The sequence below is a fragment of the Coffea eugenioides genome, chromosome 1, assembly GCF_003713205.1.
Source record: "Coffea eugenioides isolate CCC68of chromosome 1, Ceug_1.0, whole genome shotgun sequence".
In the NCBI taxonomy this organism is placed as follows: Eukaryota; Viridiplantae; Streptophyta; class Magnoliopsida; order Gentianales; family Rubiaceae; genus Coffea; species Coffea eugenioides.
In genome coordinates, this window is record NC_040035.1 from 46,976,973 (window position 1) to 47,003,337 (window position 26,365).

At 38.2% G+C, this 26,365-nt stretch overlaps 3 protein-coding genes across 3 annotated transcripts; all 3 read right to left on the reverse strand.

The window, feature by feature from the left end:
• Window positions 1-631: 631 nt before the first annotated feature.
• Window positions 632-5,854, reverse strand: LOC113776436 (DNA replication licensing factor MCM7). Its single transcript, XM_027321597.1, has 15 exons — window positions 5,759-5,854; window positions 5,576-5,643; window positions 5,361-5,420; window positions 5,040-5,263; window positions 4,608-4,785; window positions 4,211-4,333; window positions 4,040-4,129; window positions 3,410-3,552; window positions 3,132-3,309; window positions 2,672-2,863; window positions 2,252-2,424; window positions 1,900-2,103; window positions 1,579-1,744; window positions 1,193-1,414; window positions 632-1,011 (listed from the first exon to the last, which is right to left on the reverse strand). Exons 1-15 carry the CDS (start codon window positions 5,796-5,798, stop codon window positions 907-909), a joined length of 2,166 nt encoding a protein of 721 aa, XP_027177398.1. The 5' UTR covers window positions 5,799-5,854; the 3' UTR covers window positions 632-906.
• Window positions 5,855-11,727: 5,873 nt separating this feature from the next.
• Window positions 11,728-14,190, reverse strand: LOC113773823. Its single transcript, XM_027318430.1, has 2 exons — window positions 12,737-14,190; window positions 11,728-12,640 (listed from the first exon to the last, which is right to left on the reverse strand). The coding sequence occupies exons 1-2, from the start codon at window positions 14,188-14,190 to the stop codon at window positions 11,728-11,730; spliced, it is 2,367 nt and encodes a 788-aa protein (XP_027174231.1).
• Window positions 14,191-14,645: 455 nt separating this feature from the next.
• On the reverse strand, window positions 14,646-24,930 carry LOC113761696 (vacuolar protein sorting-associated protein 51 homolog). The gene is made up of 20 exons (XM_027304799.1): window positions 24,585-24,930; window positions 23,512-23,651; window positions 23,289-23,343; window positions 23,098-23,205; window positions 22,724-22,822; window positions 22,520-22,597; window positions 21,722-21,799; window positions 20,704-20,859; window positions 20,240-20,340; window positions 20,062-20,129; window positions 19,248-19,321; window positions 19,080-19,146; window positions 18,479-18,597; window positions 17,220-17,486; window positions 16,989-17,105; window positions 16,236-16,307; window positions 16,090-16,140; window positions 15,575-15,805; window positions 15,319-15,495; window positions 14,646-15,216 (listed from the first exon to the last, which is right to left on the reverse strand). Exons 1-20 carry the CDS (start codon window positions 24,765-24,767, stop codon window positions 15,100-15,102), a joined length of 2,358 nt encoding a protein of 785 aa, XP_027160600.1. The 5' UTR covers window positions 24,768-24,930; the 3' UTR covers window positions 14,646-15,099.
• Window positions 24,931-26,365: the final 1,435 nt, after the last annotated feature.

Here is a 26,365-nt window from a genome sequence, read left to right on the forward strand (position 1 = left end):
AATTTCATGTAAAATTTTTTATAATATGTAACAAACAAAATTTATATAAAATTGATTTATTTTATAATGTGCCCTCAGTACTAGAAGAGATAGTAGTAGTAATAATTTTGGATCAACGTTTTTACTAGTGGATTGTTGGCCGCCATGAATGATGAAACAGTTACAGTAGTAGTAGTACTTCCAGTAAAATGAGGCCGAAAGACAAATACGCCTGTTCATCGCATGCTCATAAATCATACTAATACAGAGTTAGTTCAGACTTGTTCGATTTTAAACATCCTTCTTGACAGTGACAGCAACTAAATAATGCGTTAAGTTGGTTGGAGCGATATTTATGGTGCAAACGTCATCCGCAATGGGTATTATTGTGTTGTATAATTACTAGTACTACATATCCAGGCAAGAATAAAAGAAAAAAAAAAGTCGTAGGAAACAACAACAAAACATGATGGATTAGCTTTCTTATGAACATTTTTTTAAGAAAAAAAATGACAATAATAAAGCAGCAAGTCAAGTCATGCAGAATTTGGTAAAACAGGAGAATGAGTTCGAGCTGTGGCAGTCCGTGGTCGTAAGACAGAATGCACTCCCCTTCCAAAAAAAAAAAAGAAGACAGAATGCACTCACTCAGTCACCGGCGAATGGCCTCCACATCCCATCCCAACTACTCCGTATAATGAAATAATAATCTCATCTCAACAGTAGCAGAAGCTGGGAGTCTCAGCTAAAAGCTTTACTCGCTACATTCAGAGAAAAAAAGGAGTGGGTACAGGTTTAGACTTCCAATCATGACAACACACACAATATTAACACGCTGACCCATTAGTCCCCACTCCCGAACGTTATCAATTTCGACTAGACTTGCACCTACAGTCAGTAATGCAAATTCCTGAAGCAGGATCAGGATCAGGCATCTATGAATCGGATATCAAACGTGTTCGGGTGGATCTGCCACACGTTCAAGGCTGCATATTCTTCCAAACATTCTTTCAATTGGCCTTCACTGTATCCCTGGTATATTATAACAACAAAGACAGCTCACATCAGGGCACAGGGTACTAAACTGTCATGGTAAAAAAAAGGTCGAAGAAACACAACAAATCATTAAGTGTTAGTTATGCTTTCCCAGTTTCGCTTGGTTTCCAGGGAAATCCTCGCTAAATTTAAAAGTATTAAGCTTTCGCATGCTAACCTTTCGAGAAATCCAGTTAAGGGCATGGGCATAGCTTATATCCATCCTGTTTGCCCTTGCAGCTTCATCACGTAAGATTGAATATATATCTGAGATTGCATCCAAGCCTGATCTTCGGCGATCATCTGAATACAAAGAGAACTTTGACATTTGCATTAATCTTAGGGCCTCGTCCACATCACTCTGGGCAACAGTGTCGGAGAACCGAAGTCTAGCCAGTGCCTAAAACATAAATAAATAAACAAACAATAAACAGAAAGAGAGAGAGAGTTTACATGTCAATCAGACAGTTATTAGAATGGAATATATAGCATGCCATCTACAATTTGCCACCTCAGAACCCCAACAAAAATAAAAATAAAAAAGTATCTAGCCACTCCACTTACAGCTGATATTCTGAGAATGCTGAGCAGGGTTCTAACAGTGGTATACGAATGGGGTGTATTTGATTTTGCCTCCTCTTGCCTTATACTGGAATATGCAGTAGCTATATACTCCTCCAACTCCCTTGGGACAGAAGGAGACAGTTTTCTTGCCGCCGATATATAGGCCCTGGTAACAATTATTAAAAATCCATAGCAAATCATGTTGAAGTTAGAAAAATGGTCTCTCATATTTTTCATTCAGTACATTATGACCAGGCTAAACTAGGAAATCCCATCCCAAAATGTCCAGTTTTAAACCAAAAGTACAAGGTTTAATGTTACCGCAGGACAGATGGTTCAAGTGGAGTAAATCCAAGAGCAGGAGACTCTTTGTTCTGGTGGACATATACAACATGCCTAGCCATTTCAAGATCAGCATCCATATCCGCTCTATCTAAGATCAACCATAGAAGGTCAAATCTTGATAACAGCGCTGGAGGGAGATTGATGTTTTCGGCTGGTGTTCTTCGCAAGTCATATCTTCCCCTAAGGAAAAAAATTCCAAATGATAATAAACTTTTCTATTTCTGACGCATGCGTCACTGTGGAGGATATCATGTGAAAGTGTAACAGAAAAAGCATAGAAAATAAAAAGAAAAGGAAACAACTCATATAAGATGTATCAAGTGTTTACCATGCTGGATTAGCAGCAGCAAGGACAGCGGTCCTCGCATTCAAAGATGTAGTAATCCCAGCCTTTGCAATACTCACAGTCTGCTGCTCCATTACTTCATGTATCGCTGTTCGATCAGATTCGTCCATCTTGTCAAATTCATCAATAGCGCATATACCCATGTCAGCTAAAACCTGACACAAAGTAATATAAGATAAGAGCCTTGACGGCTTGTAATGAGAAAATAAACTCTGAGAAATTAACTGAGACAACAACATCAGGCTATGACCCCACAAAGCTTGACAACCCAATGCTCATGCATATCTGATTTCCCATCTTCAATTGGTTTACTTTACTTTACCAGATCTTCTACACGTAATTCTTTGGATTGCCCCTTGAAAATAAAAAACAGAATCATATGAAAGCAAACCATATTCTTACCAATGCTCCACCTTCGAGAACCATTTCATATGTCACTGGGTCCTTCTGAACGGCTGCAGTTAGACCAACTCCACTGCTTCCTCTGCCAGTGGTGTATACACCTCTTGGTGCAACATTAATTATGTGCTTAAGAAGCTGACTTTTTGCAACACCTGGATCACCCATCAAACAAAGATGTACGTCTCCTCTAATCTGCATTTTACGAAAGAAAACTCAATTTTAGATCCTTAAGCGAGCAGAAAATTCAAGATTCTCCTCAGAAAGCAAAAAGGTAATCTGAGAAATTATCTGTGCACACAAGATTAAGGTACCATCATTCTATTTACTGTTATCCAGAATTCATTGCAGCAGTCATTAAGCAATACCCAGCATCATTTTCCTAGTAGAGAGTTCTTGACAAAAGTAGGATTATTTTTCCTGAAACAGGAGCAATGAAAGTAATCTGTGGGCCATGCATTACCTTCATACCGTCCTTTAATTTCCGATGAGGAGCACCAACTAGAAGAAGAAGAAGAGCTTTCTTAATATCTTCATGTCCAAAAATTTCCGGAGCTAAAGAGCGTGCCAACTTATTGTAAATATCACCATCCTCAGCTAAGCGCAATATCTGTTCTTCCTCATCTCCTCTGAGTTCATATCTGCATTTAGAAACGAGAAGATTATAAGGAACCATGTTTTGCACAAATATTTGTGTCCCTGGTTGAAACATTTGATTCATTAAGATTAGACAAGCCTTACTCCTCATATTTTTTCTTGAAATGGGTAACAGACATGGCTTCCAAATACGTATCTGCAATTAAACCAGCCCGCATGGCTCTGAATCCAGTGTAAGGAATGGGAAGGAAGATCCCTGATAACTCAACCACATCTCCAGGAGATACCTACAAGGTCGGAAGGAGATCAATGTCAGACTAATAAAATATTGTATAAAAACTGCAGAAGCTATCCAATGAAAACGAATCAGGATAAGTTAAATATTGACTCCTTTTGCAGTTTTGATTAACAGTCCCTTAACTCAGGCAGCACTTGTTAACGGGCCAAGCAGGTCCTCTCAGGAAAAGCACTGAAAATACTTTAGGGTTTCCCAAAAACACAGCAATCAGCTGAATAAGACAGATTCGGCTCCGTTCTATAAATAACAATCTGCACACTCGTTTGGGCATATATTTTAAGCAACCAAATTGGTTAGAAAACTACTTCGCGGGATATTACAACTCCATGATTTCAATTTACAGAAGTACTGGAAGTTGTCCAAGATGCACATTCATGATTTCACAAATACAGTAACAAGCTTGGTATCAGCAGAACTACAGGTTCAGGAAGAGTCCTTCATAAGGAGAAATTTCTAGGAATTCATTCATTGCTTACCTTCCTTGTGAGTTCTCCCCTGAAATGGACTGTCATTGTTCGAGGAATATGACCTTTGGGGACATGTTCTGCCAATTCCTGGATTTTTGCCTGAAAGTACAGTATGAAACCATGTAATATGTAGCTCACGGAAAAACTATCCTCGAGAGATAAGACTCAGTCTTGACAAACCTCCTGAAACTTCAAAAACTTTGATGCCCTGAGCTGGTGGATAAGGTTGCCTTTAGTTTTATTTATCTTGCAGCGTTGGGATGGGCACTCAAACAGAGGCATAAAAACTCTAGAAGTAACCTCCTGAGATCACATAAACAACCACTCAGAGACTCGTGAGAAGAAGAAAAAAGTAAACAGGAATCAGTTTCGTGTCAGGTTGCTAGAGAATCAAGAGAATAGTATTTCTGCAATTGCGAGGCAATAATGGAGAGAACAAAGATGGTTACACCAAAGATGCAAACTTAGCATAACATGCAATAGCAAATGCACAAACCAAAGTACATTTCAAAAGAGAAGGAAAATATTTCAACATTATGGTCTAGTAAATACCAGTAGAGATTGAAAGCATGCAAACCTGGTAAATTTCAAATCCACATTCTTCACAAGTATAAACAGCTACTTGAATCAGTGGCTTCACATCAGAGCAACGCGTAACAATCCCCGATATCCTCACGAGCTGGCCAATGTACGAAGCCTTCACCTCCCTGATTGTGAAAGGCCTTCCTTTTGGAGATGCTCTGATGTAAACTTCACTGTTTCCGTATAGATTCAGACTTTAGCAAGATGCTCGCTTCAGGATAAAGATTATTTTTCTTTTGAATATTTGACAATTTAAAGTAGCCATGAAAATTACCCGAAAGAAATAAAATTAAGAAGAACGTGCCATTCTAACAAATAAAGACGCTTAGTGGTTTGCCAATATTTTGATTTTTAGTTTTGTTTACAGGAAAATGAACTGAAGCATAAGTTGTGCTACCGGATAACAATAAGCTATGTAGAAGCTTACAAATAACGTTTGATTTCAGGAGGCATCTTCTGCTGGGGATCGGAACCATCGGCATTCTCAGTTCCTTCCTCGGACCTCTGGGTCATTAGGATATCTTGATCATCGTCAGGGAAGGGCTCGGTGGCCTCAGGCATGAGCTCATCAATTGTGTTGGCAAAAATTTGTATGTAACGCCGGGTATTTTCCGTGACCCGCCTAAGGAAGTCTTCATCCAAGTCCTTGTACTGATATTTAAACAACTTCATCACCGACAACGAATTTACAGGATCAAGTTTAAATGACAGGCAATGAATAGGACATTAGAGTTTCAAACGAGATTACATTCACTAAATCTTCAAGCTCGATGTGAACGGCCTTCATTTTATGATTCGCAACATCTTGCTGAAATTCAAAAGACACGTATGTAGAGATCCATAAATTTACCAAGAAAGAGAGAAATGCAAAAACAAACATAATCATATATGTAAATATGTATAGACACGCGCATAAGGGGATCCGGTGAAAATTAAGAACAAAACTGAGGAGAATAATCTCACAAGCATATTCATGTATTTGGCTTCTCCATCTGGATCCGCAAAGTGAGAAAGAAAATCTTTTGCCAGATCTGAAGATTAAGCAAAACAGACGATAAATTTCGGGCACCCGCGATGCAGCAGTTTCCAATGCGCATACCCCTTCCCCTGCGCCGGGGATGGGGGGGGTGGGAAGAGAGATCTCACCTTTATCTCGGTCGAAGTCGAGATTGTCCATCGCCGCCATCTTCTGGAGCTTGACAGTAAATCGAGGATTCCAGTAAGAGGAGCTAGGGACCTGGGGGCAGGGAAAAAGGATATGGGTTGAAAGAGGACTAAAGAATTGGCGGCAAAACAGATGGCCGTCCTAGAGAGATTTGGCGGGAAAAGTATAGTACGACGACGATAGCATTAGATTTTTCTATATCACTCCTCGTATTGAAGTAATTTTCTGTCATCCACCCATTTGGATAATTGAGTTTTTCAAAAATTAGTTTTTTAAATATTATAAACAATTTTAAAAAGTAATCTCAATTTTCTAATGTTTAAAAAATATTTTAAAAATTTTATTGCTCTTAAATATTTTAAAATATATTCTAAAAATATTCTAAAATATAATATAAAAACTCTGTTACAATAAAAAAATTTAAAAATAACTAATTCAAACGAAGCGTCACCACAATTTTTTAATGATAAATATACCCTTCACAACTCAAATATTTGGCCCATGTTGAAAGGAGTAAACTTGCCATTTTAATACAATTTCTCAGCTGTGACATGAACACCAACCTTCGCAATATTCTTTCTAATTTTTCTTTAATGTCACCTTAGTCTCTAAGACCAATTGTCCCCAGTCAAGTGACATGTGGGGTTAAGACACGGATGATGGGTTTTGCAATATGAGTCCCTCAATTCATTTTTGTGCCACCACAGTCCTTTACGTAATAATCAATTAGAATTGCTCATTGCAACTTGGATATTTGTTACTCAACAAGATATTAGTTTCTTTGGATTTTTTCTGAGAAAAAACCGGTGAAATGGTGGGAAAAATCTGCTAAAAAATTTTAAAAATCTTAGGGTCCATTTGGTTGGACTAAAAATATTTTCCTTTGGTTAGGAAAATATTTTCCATTGAAGTCATATTCCTGAAAAATCACTTCCTTCCCCATAATTTTCCAGTGTTTGGTTATTAAGTGAAAATATTTTCCAAATTCCTTTTTTCATAATTTTCCGGTGTTTGGTTTGTCAATGAAAATATTTTCTAATATGTTTGTTGATATGTTGCAAATATTTTTCTACTCTCAAAACATTCATTTCATTACAAGTTAATTTTAGTTTCTATCCATTATAATCATATTATCATTTCTATAAAATATTTATTCCTATTACACAACTTCCTAAATTATGTGTAAGGATCTAAAACTTAAATTTCCTTTGAGATCTCTATATGTGAATCTCAGGGATGAACATGGTCACCAACATTGATTCTCTTCGTAGGAACCTGAGCAACAACTCTTTTCGACCGTCACAAGTTCCAGCATGGTTCTCAACCTTAAAGTCACTAACCACTTTGTGAGTATTAATCACTATGGAATCAATACTAAAAACTCCTTCATTTTTCTTATTAAAATTTCTGGAATGGTGATCAGGGCTTTGAAAAATGCTCCACTCCAGGGACAAGTACCCCAGCAACTTTTTAGTTTACCTCAGATCCAAATAGTGTATGTTTAAAAATAAGCAATCTCGAAGAAAGAAAGCATTTGGATGCTACCTGGAGAAGTGAAAGAACTTATTTTGCTAGCATTAACTTTTAACAGGATTCTGAGGAAGAACGCATTCAATGATACATTGGATATGAGTAACAACATTAGCCAATTCTCTTTCCTAACCAAACTGCTAAATATTCTCTCTTTACTCCAGCTTGATGGGGAATCTAGTATGCACAAGTTCAATCGCAAGCACATCTTACTGTCAGCCACAGAAACGATCTGCAACAAATTGTTCAACCAGCCTCAAGTGCTGCACCGTCTTCTCCAAAACCCAAAACTTAGGAAGCTGTGCAATTTTCTCTCCAAATCAACCTTTATTTATGCTGTATAAATTAGAATCCATAAATAATTTTGCCACAAAATGTGCAGCCAGATCATCAACCAACTTGATATTTGGTATCTGGTAATGAAAACTAATTATCATCTTCTTTAAGGACCAACTTAAGCAACAAGCCAAGCAGAATACCACAAAACATGCAATCATTTAAGACACAAAATTGAAGAAAGAATAATTTGTCTTTGACGTAAGCAGATGATAAACTTAAGTAACAAGCCAAGGAGAATACCTCGGTATAACCATTACCAATACCCACACCTTTTGAATCAGAAAATAATCATAACTGAAACCTTTATCCTAGGAATTTACATCAATACACAACTTGCAGCAACACCAACACCGCTATTGCCAACATTATGCAGTTAGGTCTGCAACATTGATTCTAACAAGTATGTCTTCTTTTGACAACTATGGTTCCAGACAGAAAAAACAAAGCACTCTCCAAGGGTCAGCTTCCACCAAGAGAAAATTGCTTAGTGTCTTTAAATAGTCACAATCAACATCTTGTTCATCTGATCATACTACAAACAATAACCACTGATTACAACAAAAACAAGAATGTAAGCTTAATGAAACAGTCCAAGCTCCCATGTCCATTCCGCAGCTTCGTAAAAATCATTAAAGGACATTGCTCTAAACAAACTAGTATACAACACTAGAACACCGGCAAATGCCAACAATTGAAATCCACAAGAAGCTTAGGAGGACAAATGATAATCCGTCAACAACCGTAACAAACATATTCAATTACAACTTCCTCAATAGTCCATATCCTAAAGAACAAACTCTGCTCCAAATGAACAAACTAAATGCCTAAGTCAAGCAACTCTCCACCCCAAATCTTTAAAGATAGTCAGAATTGCAAGTTCAAGTTCCCAATAGATAAAAAGTCAGTGAAATTAATAATCATATTTCTAGAATCATAAAACCCCCAAAATTCAGCAGCCAAATTAATTCATTAGCATCAATCAAATCAAATGTAACTCTAATCAGGTAAGAACAAACTAAAACAAAAGCAACCCACAAAAATTCATTCAAATCCAACTTTGAAAGGAAACAGACGAAATTTGTGTGCAATTGTATATACAAACACAGTGAAGCTGTTTATGCGTGAAGACGAGAAACTGAGAGTTAAAAAAACCTGCCGAATGAAGATGACTCATGAGTATATAGAATATGTAGTGGTAGCCGCCGAGATAGTGTCGCCGGAAGGGGTGATCGCCACTGAGGACTGACGCCGGAAGAAGCGGGAATGGGGGTTCTTCGGGAATGAAAGGGAAAAAAAAATGAGAGAGAGAGAGAGAGAGAGATGCCGGAGTAGTTTACCAGATGAGATGCCGGGAATGAAAGGTATTGTCCCTTGGATTTGTTTGTTGATGTCGAAAATCCTTGCGAGGCTGTGAAAAAAAGGCTGAGGAAAATAACTTCACAATAAAGGCTAAGGAAGTTATTTTCCTCCCATGGATGTAACTTATTTTCTGTCAGAAATTATTTTCTCCAATTATTTGGTTACCAAACACTGGAAAATCTGGAAAATATTTTCCACCCAAACAAACAGACCATTAATGGAATAAAATTTCGTATAATTAATTGTGCCAAATCATAATCATCAAATCCAGATAGTATATGATAGTGGTTATTATAAATGGGATAATCTATGAGTCTTAGGATAGCTAGACTGCCATCATTAATAAATTTCTGTCAGGCAAGAGCTCCTGAGCCAGGTTCGGTCAGTAGCAGATTTGGGAAAAGAATTTGGGGAGAAGAGAGAATTGAGTGAAAAGAGAGAGAAGGCAAGAGAGATTAACCGAGAAGAGAGAGAAAGTGATTCTGGTATTAAGCTTTTGATGATCCCATAACAGCAAATGAATGGGATCTTATACAATTCTGTTGTCTGTTGCAACTAACTCTAACTAACTGAATTAATCTAACTACGTCATTTAAGACGTTATGCAATACAATCACCAAACGCACAGCACTCCACACCAAACGACATCCCTTAGACGTTGGGACCTGACATTCCCTTCCTAATAAGGAATGAGCTTGTCCTCAAGCTGAAAAATCAGGAAACTGCTTGTCAATGAACGTTTTGTCCTCCCAAGATGCCTCAGTTTCTGGCAAATGATTCCATTTGACCAAATATTGAATGATGAGTTGAGAGTTTCGTAGAACAACCCTCCTCCTTACTACCCTCTCCGGCTGTAAAATACACTGGTCAGAAGCATCAAACTCAGGCAGGGTAGGTTCAGTGCCCTGGCCTACCCCAACCTTCTTCTTCAACAGAGAAATGTGGAAAATTGGGTGTATTCTGGCCTTCTCCGGAAGCTGTAGCTTGTAAGCTGCTGCACCAATCTTCTCAATAATCTGGAAGGGTCCATAGTACTTAGGAGACAATTTTAAACTCTTCCTGATGGCCACTGTCTGCTGTCTATAAGGCTGCAGTTTCAGGAAGACCCATTCACCTACTTGGAAGGACCTCTCTGTCCTATTTTGATCAGCAAAGTGTTTCATTCGATTCTGAGTCTTGGCCAGATTATCTTTGATGTTTGCTAGAACCTGAAGTCTCTCCTGTACCATACCAACAGCTGCCGGTACAACACTATCATGGAAGGGTCCTAAAGGCAGATGCAATGGTTTATATCCATATAAAACTTCAAAAGGGGTCAGCTGCAGACTTGTGTGAAAATTAGTATTATACCACAGCTCAGCTGCAGACAACCAAGTACTCCAGTGGGATGGATATTCACTACACATACACCTCAAGTAGCTTTCAAGACACTGATTAACCCTTTCACTCTGACCATCAGTTTGAGGGCGATATGATGAACTATACTGCAATCCAACCCCCAAGGCACGAAACAACTCCTGCCAGAATTTGCTAATGAAGACTTTGTCCCTGTCAGAGGTAATGGACTCAGGTAGACCATGCAACTTATACACCTGGTCAAGGAACGACTGAGCTACCTGGTGTGCAGAATAAGGGTGGGATAACTTCATGAAGTGACTGTACTTAGTGAAACGATCCACCACTACCAGAATGGTATCATACCCATTAGATAGAGGCAGCTGCTCGATAAAATCCATAGTCAGGTGTGTCCATGCCTGTTGAGGAACTGGAAGTGGTTGCAGTAGTCCTGGATAAGGGACATTTTCATGCTTATTCCTCTGACAAGTATCACAAGCCTGAACAAACTGTACAACATCCCTTTTTATGCCTGGCCAGTAGAATATAGATTGTATCCTTTGTAGACAGGCTCTTTGACCAGAGTGACCCCCAACAGCTGAATCGTGTAGAGCCTTGATCAAGCTGTGCCTGATTCCATTAGCTGCTCCCACATATAGTTTTCCCTTGAATTTGAGCAATCCTTTCTCCAGCTGGTACCCTGAACAAGCATTAGGGTCTAACAACAATTGAGACATGATATCCAAAGCTACAATGTCACCATCATAACTCCCCACTAGCTCCTTCACCCAAACTGGTTGCACAGCTGAGAGCACACAGAGGTGTTTTCCTTTGTCTGGCTCCTCGTTTCCTCCATCCAACCTCCTTCTAGACAGGGCGTCAGCTACCCCATTTTCAGTCCCCTTTTTATACTGAATCTCATAGTCCAGGCCAAGTAACTTGGTAAGCCACTTGTGCTGTAAATGATGGGTAAGTCTTTGCTCCAACAGATACTTATTCCTAAGTTCTGAGGAGAGAGGGCTTTGCTAATGAAAGCTATGGGGTGGCCCTGCTGCATTAACACTGCCCCAATGCCCACACCACAAGCATCAGTTTCTATCACAAAAGGAAGCTCAAAATTTGGCATTTTGAGAACTGGTGCAGTAGTCATGGCCCTTTTGAGATCTTCAAATGCTAACTGAGCATTGTGACTCCATACAAAGCCTTCCTTTTTCAGCAACTGAGTTAATGGTTTACAGATGATCCCATATCCCTTAATAAACCTTCTATAGTATCCAATTAACCCCAAGAATCCTCGCAAGTCCTTAACTGTGCCAGGAGTAGGCCATGATTGGATACATTCCACCTTGCTCATGTCCATACTCACTCTTTTCTGAGAAATAATGTGTCACAGATACTCCACTGAAGTTTGAGCAAAAGAACATTTAGACTTTTTGCAATACAGCTGGTTGTCAGCTAAGATGCTCAACACAATCTTCAAATGTTGTGCGTGTGCTTCCAGTGTAGGACTATAAACCAGAATGTCATCAAAGAAAATCAATATGAACTTCCTCATATAAGGTTGAAATATTCTGTTCATCAAAGATTGGAAAGTGGCTGGTGCATTAGTGAGGCCAAATGGCATCACCAAAAATTCAAAATGGCCATGGTGTGTCTGGAAAGCAGTCTTAGGTATGTCTGCTGTCTTGACTCTCAGCTGATGATATCGAGCTCTGAGGTCTAGTTTAGACATATACTTAATCCCATGTAGTTCATTCAACAGCTCATCAATGTTTGGGATAGGGAACCTGTCCTTGACAGTAAGTTCATTTAGCTTCCTATAATCCACACATAGCCTCCACGTATTGTCTTTTTTCTTAACCAACAGCACAGGAGAAGCAAAAGGACTACAACTGTGCTTAACAATCCCATTTGTAAGCATTTCAACCACCTGTTTTTCAATCTCAGATTTATGTGCGTGGGGGTACCTGTAAGGTTTAAGTTTAAATGGCTCTGCTCCTGGCTTCAAGGTAATCTGATGATCTAATTCCCTCTCAGGAGGCAGTTCTTGAGGGGTTTCAAACACCTGAGAGTACTGTTGCAAGACTGAGGCCACTTGTTTTGGAATATCCTCCTCTTGATTGCCCTGGGGGTCCACTTGTAGAGAGGCACAGCTCCTTTGCTTTTCTTGTATAAATGTTCTAAGATCTTTACCTCTTACTAGTTTCATCACAAGTTGGTTAATGAAGCCTTGGAGATGTAATAAGTCACCCCTGCTACTAAGAGCAATACTGAGTGCATGGAAATCAAAAGTGATGGGACTGAATTGACACATCCAGTCAACTCATAAGATGATATCGCAGTTCCCTAACTCCATTATCTTCAGATCGAATTGGAACTGATAGTCCTGTATTAACCATCTAACACCTGGACAAATTGTGCCACTAGTGATGTCAGTGCCATCTGCCAAAGTTACAGTAAAAGGTCTGACTGTTTGATAAAGGAGTTGAAGAGACTTAACCAATTGATAGTGTATGAAGCTGTCAGAACTACCAGTGTCCACCAGGATCTTGACAGGTATTCCACCTAAGTTGCCTAGTAGCAAAATGGATTTCCTCTGTATTGCTGCTGCTAGAGCATTCAGTGACACTTCAGCCAATTCTCCTACCCTCCCAGTCAGCTCATCTTGTTCTCCTTCCGCATCTTTGAATTCAGCTTCATCCTCTTCCTCTATACCTACACAGTTCAATCCCCCAGACTTACACTGGTGACCAACTCCAAATTTATCCCCACATCTATAACATAGGCCATGCTTACGCCTATACTGCATTTCCTCAGCCAAAATCCTACTCACTTCTCTGGATCTAGTGTCAACCTTCCTATTAGTAGGATCAATAGCAGGAAGTTTATAGGAGCTGGAATTGTTTTGGCTATTACTGTGATTTCTAAACATCCCATACTTAGGTTCAACCGCAGTCCTTCCTGAGGTCTTAGGTTGCTTGGACATGGTTTCCAGTGAGCATTCCTGCAATTCAGCAACCTCAAACGCTTTGGATAGAGTCTGTGGTTTGAACATTTTGACCATTGGTTTAATCTCATCCTTTAAACCACTAATGAAACTGGATATAAAATAACCTTCATCCAGCCTAGGATTCCTGATCAACATGAGCGTTTTCAATTCCTCAAACTTCTCCTCATACTCTTTTACTGTCCCTTTTTGTTGTAATTTGTTGAATTCCTCAACCACATCACGTGACCACTTCCCTGCAAACCTTTCATACAACAGCTCGCAAAATTCAGACCAATTCAACCTAGTTTTTTCCAGTCTAACTCCCTGGAACCAATTCTCAGCTCTCCCTTCTAAAAATATTTCTACCATATCTACCCTTTGATTTTCAGGTATGTGATAATTCAAAAAGTATTTATGGCATTTCCTCAACCATTCTCTAGGATTACCAGATGCGAACATAGGCATTTCAAGTCTTGGCAAGCTGGGAGTAAAAATCTTAGCTGTAACCTCCGGTTGAGCTCCATGCACCTCTGTGGACGTCATGAGCTTAAAATGCGGTGGAGGAGTCGGTAGGAGTGGTTCCGATGAGCCTGCCTCTGTCTCCGGCATACTTTTTTCTTTCATCATCACCTTCAGTAGCGCATTGAGTTTCATTTCCATCTTACTGAACCTCTGGTCCAGGTTGCCTACCATCGCCTCTACCTTCGCGTTGTTCTGCCCAAGCTCCTCCTGAAGTTTCTGCTGCAAGCTATTCTGGCAGGAGGTCTGAGCTGCGGCCATGGTCTCCATTACCTCCTGAAGTCGAGTTTCTTGTTTCTTGAGCTGTTCCTCCAGAGAACGATACCTGGTGTTTTCAGCCATGGGTGGTGCCTCCAGCAGCCAAGGATCGGCTGCTTTGATACCAATTGTCAGGCAAGAGCTCCTGAGCCAAGTTCGGTCAGTAGCAGATTTGGGAAAAGAATTTGGGGAGAAGAGAGAATTGAGTGAAAAGAGAGAGAAGGCAAGAGAGATTAACCGAGAAGAGAGAGAAAGTGATTCTGGTATTAAGCTCCTGATGATCCCATAACAGCAAATGAATGGGATCTTATACAATTCTGTTGTCTATTGCAACTAATTCTAACTAACTGAATTAATCTAACTACGTCGTTTAAGACGTTATGCAATACAATCACCAAACGCACAGCACTCCTCACCAAACGACATCCCTTAGTCGTTGGGGCCTGACAATTTCATAGCGAGCATTAGGCACGCACCCTGGATGCTACTGAATACTAGTAAAACCAAAATGGGAGGAGGGGCGGGGAAAAAGAAACTGATTTCGGAGCCATCAAAAGAGCAATGACGTATTCTGATCTGAATCGCAACTTCCAGAACAACGTAGTAGCCGGACCATCATTTCACAACCAACCCATATGTTTTACAACAGAAACATTCATTTTGCACTTCCCAGCGACAGCGTACTGAAAGTTAGAAAAAAAAATACCAGTACAAAATGCGTTCCATTGTCAGGCCATGAGACGGAGCAATAGTGCTCTCGTGCAACCTGATTCGAACGAGAAAATCTCAATGAACCTTGAGAGGACAGATATGGATGGCCTGGTATAATCAGCCTCTAAACCAGATCAGCAGCCTTTGAGGAGCAATTTTCTTTATACATCAAAATATATATTTTGGCCTCTCAGTTGGATTCATATCAGCGATCACAGGCCTCGAGGGAAGGGAAATTACACAAATAACACGACCATTCATCATATCACCGGGTACACTTTGCTATGGATTCAGATTCTGTTCTGAAGTCTTTGCCACCTTCACTTGTATAAGTTTGTCTAAGATGGGCTGATCCAAAGGAACAGGATCAAGACAACGTTCTGCAGCAGCAACCACCACCTGTAAATCAAAGCAAAGGCCAACCCGGTGATTTCTGTTGCAAAATTCTATCTCATTCGAAAAGCAGCCATACACTACCATGACTTAAAAGCACTTTCTTACCTCATCAAGTAGGAAATCAGTAGCAGCCTCGTCTTCAGAAGTATCCTTAAGAGTAGTTCTGAGAAATTCAATGTCCAACTGAATTTGCTGAAATCCCCTCCGATTGAATGTTTGGAGGCGAACAAACTCTTGCAAACTCTTCAAGCAAAGTTTTAAAATTGTAGTTACAACTGATTCCTGCAATATGATATCAATATTATCACAGCTTTATTTGGGAATAATGTAAATTACCCAGCAACAAGCACTCCTACCAAACCTGTGTGAATTCAATTTTCGTAAATATCTCCACTTTTTGTTTAAACAATTTTGCTAGATGGGTTTCCAGTAGCTGGCTCCTGGCCCTTTGGGTATTTGACCGGTTCATTCTGTCATCTCTCAAAGGATTGCTGCGAGAAGAAGTGGTGCTCCCGTTACTGTCTGTACGATGATGTTTACGGCTAAGTTCTGGAGGTAAAATCTGCTTTACTTCGCCTCTTATGGCTTCGAACTAAAAGCAAGATTAATGAAGAAAGTAAGTTCCTTGGTTATCAAAATGTCAACGAAAGAATGAGATGAAGAAAGTTAACTTTCTCAGACTTGAACTTTTGTGCGACACACACACACACGCACACGCACTCTGACAGCTCCAACATCTTATATTCTCATTTCTCCCTCATAAAAAATATGCACATTGCAAGAGGTCAGAAATTGATCACAGCTTAAGAAAACATTTATATGATACGAATCAGAGTTTACAACAGAAAGATCATGTTAGAAAATGAAAGAAATTACCTCTTGAAGCAGCAGATCAACAAACATATGAACCTCTCTTGGCTCCTTGTGCTATCATAAAAGGAGAAGCTCAAAATATCAGCCAAACTTATGAAGGGTATAGATTTTGAACTATTCACTGCAAAAATTTTACAGAATTAACTAACCTTAACCCAGTTTGGTGTTGTAAACCTCTTTCGCAACAGAACTGATATCTTTTGAGTTCTTAATCTTACATACTGAAAGAAAAAAATAAAGTACTCAATGGCTACTTTTTACATCAGATTCAGAAATTTATATTTACTTCAAGCAAGGATTCCACTTTCATCTTCCATTCTCTTAGGCAAGATATGACCTCAAAGGATCTGATTGTGTCCAGAATCTAGTGAGCTAGGGTAATAGTCCTCCAAAATTCACTACACAAATGTGAAAAGTAGAGATTTTGCATGTAGAAACTGAAGTTTTGAATGAGAACAAGAAATTTGGCTTCTTTGAAATAATAATATGAGATAGATTTTGAGTCTCGAATCTAGCGAGCTAGGCTAATAGCCCTCCAAATTTCACTACACAAACATAAAAATTTTGCACATAGAAAGTGAAAGTTTTTGAGCAAGAACAAAAAATTCAGCTTCTTTTAAATAATAATCTAAGACATTTTCCTTGAATTATTGAAATTCAATTAACCTATGCAGTAATAATCATGAAATTACTGATGTTGCTCAGGCTGACATGATATTCTTGCTACCATCAAGTCCAATAGTCAAACATGGTTGTGAGCAGAAATTAGAAAAGAACCTTAAGGAAGATCCCTAGAGCATAATCTCATATGCAAAAGGAAATAGAGGGGTAGGGAAATTAGAAAACCAAGAAAGTGAAACATCAGATACAAGCAGTGCAAAAGATGATCCAAAAATCCATACATGGTCCAAGCACTTCTCCCCAGCTGCCCGGAAGGTGCGACAAATCACTGCAGGGATGAAAGCAGGGCCATACTCATAACCCCGAGCACCACCAGAAGAAAAGGAAGAAGCTATTTCCTGACACCGTTAAAGATAGGATTTTTTAGAAAGTCTTCAGAATCTAATGGACATGACATATGCTCTAGTAGAATGCAGAAACAAACACAATAAAAACACAGAACAGAAAGTGACCTCGGTAATTCTTGGGATAGCACTTTGCTCAATGAAAAGAGATAGTTGAGCGAGCAGAAGAACAAGCCCAGGAAGGACCTTTTCTCCTTGCACTCCCTGTGTCAAACTTAGATCTTGACTACCTGAGTTACTCTTGCCTGAAAGAAAGAGGAATCGCTCATTGAGTTTTCTGAAGAATTCTTGAAATCCTTCTTGTACCCAGTCAATAGTTAAGTCTCTCAACTTCAATGATAGTTCAAGTTTTTCATCAAGAAGCTGACGGAAATCCTGAAATATGAAATCCATGGGAAAGACTGAGAACTAATCAAGAAGAACGTAACAGGTAATCTTCCGTTCAATGGAATCAGTAACATGCATTGCAGAATAAACAACGAAGCCTCCTTTGCCACCCAAAAAAGAGAAAAATGTCAAGAATTATGGAAATACCAACTTATGGGACCTGTTAAGCAACAACAATTGGTCACTGCCTACACAGTGTAGGACATCAATAGACTTCAAGATGTGGCTTTACAATATTGCAAGCATATTCATTACAATAAGCAATTCATTTAACACAAATCAACTAAGCATCAATACAAAATAAGTTTGTCTTCCTACACATGACAAAAGTTGTTCCTCGTGATGCATAAATCCCTAAACTTGTTAAACTTAATGAGTTTGAATCAATGTAATCTGGGTAGGAACACATTACCAGCATATGGCATTCATAAAATAGTGAAATGTATTTTATACAGAGAGAATCCACATTGTAGCTTTTTCTGTACTCATAATTGGCAATTGATGGCAGGATTTGTGGTTGTTCAAGCTAGCAGGTGAAGGTATATTTACTCAAAAAATGGAACAACAAAACCTACTCCTCACCCCTACCTGCAACACACACACACAAGCACAAAGGGGGAAAACAAAGAGAAACAGAGTTTTACAATGAAGTATAGCAGCACAGGCATTCATGAAAACAACCTTGATCATTACCCGCCATCCTCGAAACAACCTTGTTATTGATGTCCTACAACACTCTGTAGGCAGTGACATCAAGAGACTTCAACCTTGTTACACAGTGTAGGGGCAAGCAGAAAATGTAGATAATCAGAGCATAGGCATTCTAGAAGACAACCTTGTTCATTACCCCTCATCCTTGCTCCTCCTATTCCTTTTGATCCCCATATTTTAAAATTTTATTGAGAGACTTTCAAAGGAAAAATGACATGCAATTTCAGAAGTCCTGGCTTTACCGAAAGCCACAAGCTACCAGCTCTTACCAGCAAGACATTCATACAGCCTTGAATTACAGCTTTTTTGCTTGCTTCAAGCACAGACTGCAAAGGGTATTCTTCTTCTACACCCACCTTTTGCCTATCCTGGACTTTCATGATGGTACCTGCCAGTTAAGAAGATGGTAAATCAACTTTTCATCAAATAATCTGTTCCTTTGAAACTTGAATTGCTAATTCATCATATTTAAATGAATAATGTCCTTTAACTTAACCAAACTCTGTTGAGGATTACCCAGAAGGGCCAACACTTGAAACCTATCAAGTTCCTTTAGCAGCAGAAAATGAATGTTTATTATTGAATATTCCAACTCCTTAAATACTTTCTGAACTCAAAACAGCAAGACATGGCTTCTCAAAATTCAGATCTCAAAGTAGAATGCATCCTATTTACTCTAGACACAAAAGCAGAATACTGAAAGACTAAAAAACTAGTTCTCACAATTAAAAATTTTAATTAGTAAGTTAAACTGGTCTGATTCTTTATCCCATAGTGAATCCTTCTCAAAGTTCAGCTAATTTCAACAAATAGTAAACTCAGATAATCAGAATTAAAATCCTCACCAGCTTCCCAAACACTAGAACTCACCTGTAATGCCAAGTAGAAGATGACTAAAAGTACTAGCAACATATTCCTTGACCGCATTTCGAGCAGCCTAAAATATAGAAGGTATATTAATGATGACAAAAAATTGCTAATCTAGAAAGGGGGCATAAAATCCAATTCATTGCAAAGCTAGAAATCATAAATTAGTACCACCAAAGAAAAATCAGAAATGGCAGCTTCTGGTAACACTTCATCCATCAAAAGCACATCAGACCATATAACCCCTGCAAAAAAGATGGGTGAGAAGTAGTGGAGTCAATATAACACTATGATAGCATAATTTACAAAATACAGGTAATATGCACAGATATTAAACATGAACAAGTTTCACAAAAATAAGATAGTGTCATTAAAACTTAAAATGGTATCTTCATATGCTCGAAGAATTTTGTGATCATGCAGAAACGTGCTAATGGTTCCCAGAAAGAAAAAAGTCAAAGACATCAAGTTTCTCTTCTTTCTTCTCCTCTTCTTGATAAAAATGAAATGAAAACACAGAGACAAAGGACTTTAAAGTCCCACTCAATATTAGAAATAGACATATTTAAGACTTAAGAGAGAGAGACATAGAGACACCTACCAGTTGGGATAATTACTCTAATTTATCTCCAATGCAAATGAACCTAATTTATCTCCAATGCAGTTACGCAAATGAACAGAAGGTAATGATGCAATGAATCACAAAGCAAAATAATTACATAACAAAAAAAGAAGAAAATAACTAAACTGAGTAAACAACTAATTCAAGAAAAAATTTCCTAATCAATCTAATGAAGTACAGCTAAAAAAGCTTAGGAGAAGGCAGGAAGAGTTTATTCAGCATAGAAATCAAAGATTAAATTTTCCAGATAAAAGTTAAAAGCCAGCCTCTGCTTCAGGCCAAATCTTCTCTGGTGCCTAAGCGGTTCTATTTTACCGGGGATTACAGAAGTCACGAAGCACAGGTAGGTAAAAGTCAACTTACGAAGCATTTCCAAAAGATCTTCAGATTGAAGTTGCTTCTTAATATGTCGATGGACAGCCTCAAAGTGCCTAGTGGTTAGAGAAAAGTCAGAATAAGTAAAATCTGATAAGAAACATTTGATCAGAAATGAGCAAATACAAGCAGGTAATAAAAAAAAATACTAAAATGGCAAACTTACATATTAACCAAGTCTTGTGCAAGTCGTACGAGTTGCTGCTCTGAATCAGGGAATATAACTCGATAAGCGCGAATAGCTTCCGCAAATTCATGAATAGAGGACTGAAATATGAGAAACTCCGATTTACCAAACATAATTTACGAATGTTAACAAAGGGTACACAAAAATGTGAGATTGTTTTACATATTTCAGAGTAACAAATTGGTCAAGTTACTTGTAGAGTCCTATCCAGAAGAAACTATCTTCCTCTATTCCATTGGTCCCTTTCAGTTGGATGAAGAATCAGCATTTTACTAATTTCAGATTTAAGTGGATCACAACTAACCTTACTATCTATCACTTGGTTTCTAGCACAATTTTACATTGGTTAGCATTCCTTCCCGATACACACAAGCATTGTCTGACATCACCCAATTTGCAATCAAATTGGAGAAACTACAACTTGGATTTTGATTGCTACTGACCTCATGGGCAGCAGAAGAAGCTGGATCAGTAACATTTCCATGATTATTAGGTCCATCAAGTGTAGCTGAAACATGGGCAATTTCCTTAGATTCAAGATGAAGGTCAACAAGAAACTGTTCTAATTTCTCAAACAGTTTCACTTTCAAATTCTCCACCTGTCAAAAAAAGACAAACTATCAAAGATCGTGTAGAAATACACAACCGACATACGCAAGTGACAACTGCCAAAACTTTCTCCTCATTTGTTAATTAACAAAATTCACAATTAGCTTGGGTAATTGTAAAGTTGCTTTTGGGTGCAGAATACCACAGTTTATTCAAGAACTGATGAGTACAAGAGATGGCAAGAGAAGGCTTTCAATGACCATTATTTAATAGCATCAGGTGTAATATCGTGGGAACCATATGAAGAGTTTGTATAGAAACTTAGGCTCTGTATGGGTAAGAGTTTGTTCGCCAAAACTAGTTTGTCAAATACAAGTCTACAGAAACACACCCCAAAAACATCCTAGACACGCCTAACAAAAACACCCAAAAATTTTTAAAAAAATCACCACCTTTCTTTCTCCACCACCACCTCCCACCCACTGCCACCCTCTCCCACCCTCCTCCATCATCTTCCAACCCCCCCTTCCTCCTTCCTATTCCCTCCCCTTCTTCACCCTTCTCTCCTCCCCCCACCCTGCATCCCCCGCTCCTTCCCCTCCCCATATCTGGTCACAAGAAGCAAGGGAGCCAGGTGGGGAGAGGGAGGGGGAAGAGGAGGAAGGAAGAGGGAGGGTGGAAATGAGGGAGGAGGGGGGGTGAGAAGGGTAGTTGGCGGGGGTTGGGGAAGGGAGATGACAGCAGGACCACGCACACTGAATCAAGTAGTATACAAAGTCTTGTGCAGCAAAGACATTAAACGAGACATCATATATGGTTCCAAACTGTGAAATGATTAATAAAACTAAAGGTGACAAAGTTAATGTTAAAAAGCTCTTGTGGCAACGATGGATATGACAATCATATACGAACCGGAAAATTCAACTGCTTAAGAAGCATCACAGCCTCAGCCCTTGCTTGTATAGATTCAGAATCTGAGAATACTTTTCCCTGAAAGTAATAGTAAGTAAGTATATCATTCCACTGTAATTGTTTATTCAGATGCCCCGCTTACAGGCAGGAGTTCACCAAAAAAATCTAAAACCTAATGATGCATTACTTCTATAGCAACTCACAAACTTACCAAGGGAAGGAGATCAAACCATCTGCATAACTCTAAGGTTCATCCATGGATATAAGTGCCTAATTGTATAGACTACAGTCCTAACTACTAATGGTTATTCATATCAGCTGAAATCTTGATAACACCATCCTTTGACTCACCAGATAGCAGAACAAAAGGAGTTACAGATTACAATTTTTATCACTTTTGAGAACCTAAAATGAAAAGATGCCCACAATTCATAAATATGGAGAGAAAATAAAACATCAAAATTCATGTGTGTAAAACTCAGCCTCCCTCAGTATTATAAAATGTAGTGCAATTGCTCCATTGAACTTCAACTAATGTGCTAAAAAATCAAATCCCAAATGCAGCTACAACAAGCCAGTCATCAATTTCAATCAGCATCTAATCAACTTGGAATGTAATCTAAAGCAAATCATGCCTATGATATATCTTGCCACACATCAACCAATAAACATTTCATAAGTTTTTTGGCTACATCATGTATTAGCATTGAAAACAGAGATTTCAATTAACTCACTCTTCAGACTTCTCAGACATGTACAGGTTTGACCACCTTATTTAACCAAAAAAAGATAATGTACCTGCAGGTTTTTGGTAATAATGCCCACTGCTTCTTCTGATGCTCGCTTACAGTCCTGGAATGATGAATCCCCGTAGGCCTTGAAATACAAAGGCAAGGAGAGAGTGTGAGACTCGTCAAGTAGAGATCTTGAACTGGCATTCCTTCACAATCATGAGTCCACAAACTAGCATATGATTAACTAAGGTTCTTAAAAAGCAATTACCTTGAATATCGGCATGGCTCCTATGTAGAACCTCACTGCATCAGCATAAGCTTCTGATCTGATACATTTCCCAAGTCTAGTCGGTAGGTCATAAATGAACTGTACTTTCCAAAGAAAATGAATTGGATTCATAATGGTCAAAATGTGGACTTATGTAATGCATGGGAAAAACAATCACTGCTCCAAAAAAAAAAATTGACTAGATGAGGAATGATTTACACATCTTCTCAACCATTTGTCAGGTCTTGCATTAAAACCAGACCTTAAAATCAAGTAGTGCATGATACCAAAGTAAAATACTAAAAAGTCACACGAGTCTGATTAGGGAACACTAGAGGTGCAGAAATTGAAATTTTCCAAAAATATTTTGATACCTGAACTTTTCGGAGAAGATTACGAGTGCGGTGCAATTTTTCAATATGCTCTCTCTTTTCAAAGAGAGAAGTATTGACCCCATCACTTCTAGATTGCACAGAAATTATCTGTAAAAGCTCTAATTAGTTATTTCTTCTCATGTTTCATAAGCTGAGTAGGCCCAATAAAGGAAATATAGCACATGCAGCACCTTGTCAAGAAGCTGTTCCATGTTGGCCTCCATACCAACAATATTGTTATTCATTCTGCAAATTAATAGACACCCATAAGTTCTTGAACAATGGCACAAAGAAACTATCTCTGCTAAAACACATAACAGGAATCAACAACCAAAATTTCGATTTTGAATTGGGAACATGAAACTACAGGAGTTCATCAAACTCATCTAAAAATCATTGACCAGAGGTTTCTACCTTTTAATTGTATCTGTTGCACTAATAAACTTGTTGTAATTTTCATACACTAACATTTGCAAGTCAGTGTCGAGATTTTTTATCTCAGCAGCCATTTCAACATGCTTCTGAAGCAAGCCCTCCAAATTTGACTTTTGAATCTACAGTCAATATGAGAAAACTACTAAGTCAAGTGATCATATAAAATACCAGAGGAATAGCTTTGAGAATTATTTGTTGCTGCAATCCATTTATTTAAAAGCTACATTACTAAGATGTCTACCTTTAAAACGCTTTCCTGCAAACATCAGATAATGCCAAAAGCTAATATGAAAAGGGCAAACCAGAACCAAAATATAACTAGCCAGCACATTGCTATACACAAAATTAATACCAAAGCATTTAGCAACTCTTCTGCAAGATAGAACAAACATTCCTTCTTGGCATCTCAATGCAACCTTCCAGCGAACCCAAGGTAGCAAACATCAGAATGACAAATGTAGTAAGCCAAACAAAAAAGTTCAAGAGTTCAACGCCAAGTGACCTTAACCACTGAAGAACCAGTTCAACTTTACAAGGCCCAGTTTCAGCAGATGTAAACCGCTAATATTGAAATGAAGACAGGTAAATTTTCAGCGCCAGTGAAGGACACACACATAGGTTAATTCACTTGACGGAGCACCAATGGTATAAAACTCTCATCCACCCACTCTCAGACAGTCAACTATGATGAGGAGCTGCACTGTCCTCCAAAGGATTAGAACATAGTTTGAAATAATTTCAGTGCTGGCTAGCATTTTATAATCATTTTGGTGGTTACTTTCTTTTTTAAGTTTTTCGCTTCCATCTCAATGTCATTTGATTCAGATGTTTGCCTTGAACATAGCAATTATATCAAAACTTTACAGCTCTCTGATTGTCTATATCGTTAGCAATCATATAGCGTATCAAAAATTTTCAGCTGTACTGCTTACCATGCATCATAAACAGGAGAGAGTTTTATCTTATCGCAAAAGCGAGCAAAATCAAAATCTCAAATAATCAGTGATCCGAGGGGAATTGAAAATGGAAAGAGAAGTAAGATTGAGGCATACCAGAAGATTCATGTACTGATCGGCGTCGAAGGAAGGGGTATTAATGGTGTCCAGCGTGGCAAACCTTGAGGAAGTGTTGTTGACAGGCATCGAAGCCGAAGAAGGATCTGGAGAGTAGAAACTCGATAACAGATCTCTCATTCTCTTCGCCTTGTCGTCCAAAGGCACGTCGTCCGACCCCATTTTTTGCACCTGTTTTTATTTTAATCTTCTTCCTCTATCTCTTCATTTGTCTTTTTTAATCTACAGATCGATTCGTCGTGCTCGCAACAGCTGCATAAATTCGACGCCGGAAGTTCTTCTCCGGGGAGAGACGGTGCTGGGGGTTAGGCCGGAGTGAGATTTTTATGTAGTACGAAGCGAAAATTGTCAGCGAGCTGTCTTATTCCAACAACTTCCCCAATACGACGTAGTCCGACTTGAATTCATACTAGTATTAACACACGGTTAACTGGTTAAGTAGAGTAGAGGTAAAATAGAGCGAGTGCTTGAAAAAAGATAAAATAGGGAGGGCTCTGGTGAGTGAAACGGAAGGAAAGAATAATAGATGAGGGCAGATTGTATCCATTTTTTGTTTGAATTAAACTCTAAAGAAAAATAAAGCAAACATTAAAATATTATTAGAATTAGGAAGCGAAATGAAATTATCACGTGTTGATTACATTTTTATTCATAATAATTTAAAAACGCATAAGTTTTTTAGAGAATTTTTTGTTTTAATATCACTGTGTGGTACATTTTTTATATTTCATTTTTTGTGCGTGTATTAGAAGAGTAAAATGGTCCCAATAACGTACTTGAAAAGAAAAATTAATATGCACAATTATCTACACAAACTTAAATATAATCAAACTATTACATTATTCATCCCACTACTCACAACACCAAGCTATACAAACTTTTCCAATCTTACCATTCTAGACGCTTTACCATTTTTACGAATTTGCACTATTTTCTTTGTAGCTGTCTATCTAAGAAAGGGGAATAATTTCTATATAATTTTGTTTGGATAGTGTATTATTTGAAATATTATTTGGAATAATTACTGTAGCACTTTTTGTGATATGATGTATGTGAGATAAAAAGGTGATTGAAAATATAAAAAGGTAGGTTGGGAAATGTGTTTGTGATACAAGCGAAATATTATTTGGAATAATTTTGATATCCAAACACTTTAATTTAATAATAACTCGAGGCATGGTGTAATGTTAACATTTTTTGTCATCCTGTGTAATCTCATTTTTACGCTTCATAATTTATTATAGGGATAATATAAGTAAAAACTCATAGTGAAAGCAATATTTCAAAGAATAATATGGGAAAGCGGTTGAATGGTAACCCCGACTTTTGTTCACGTGTATTTACTTTATTATTAAATTTTCATATCGTGAATGATTGATTTTTTTTTTTTTTTAAGGAAACTGTGAACAATTGAGTTGACACTGTGAACAGGATCAAGTTCATTTTCATATCAATCATTAACTATCATGAAAATTCTTGGGATAATTTAGAAACCTTTGCTCGAGGCTTTTGACAGTTGAAGTAGCTTCCCAGGGGTTTAAATATACCACAAAAAATCCATTTCAGAAGTATATACTGGGAACAATTGGGAATTTAAGTACAAAAAATCTAATTATGTTGCCCCTGTTGGATCTATTGAACAAATTAGATGAATAAAAGAAGTCAATTATCATCATTACTTACATGATAAAACTTTCATGAAGTTATTTGTCGGAAACTAAAACCAGATGTTTTGAAGACATCCTATTTTGGTGTTTGGA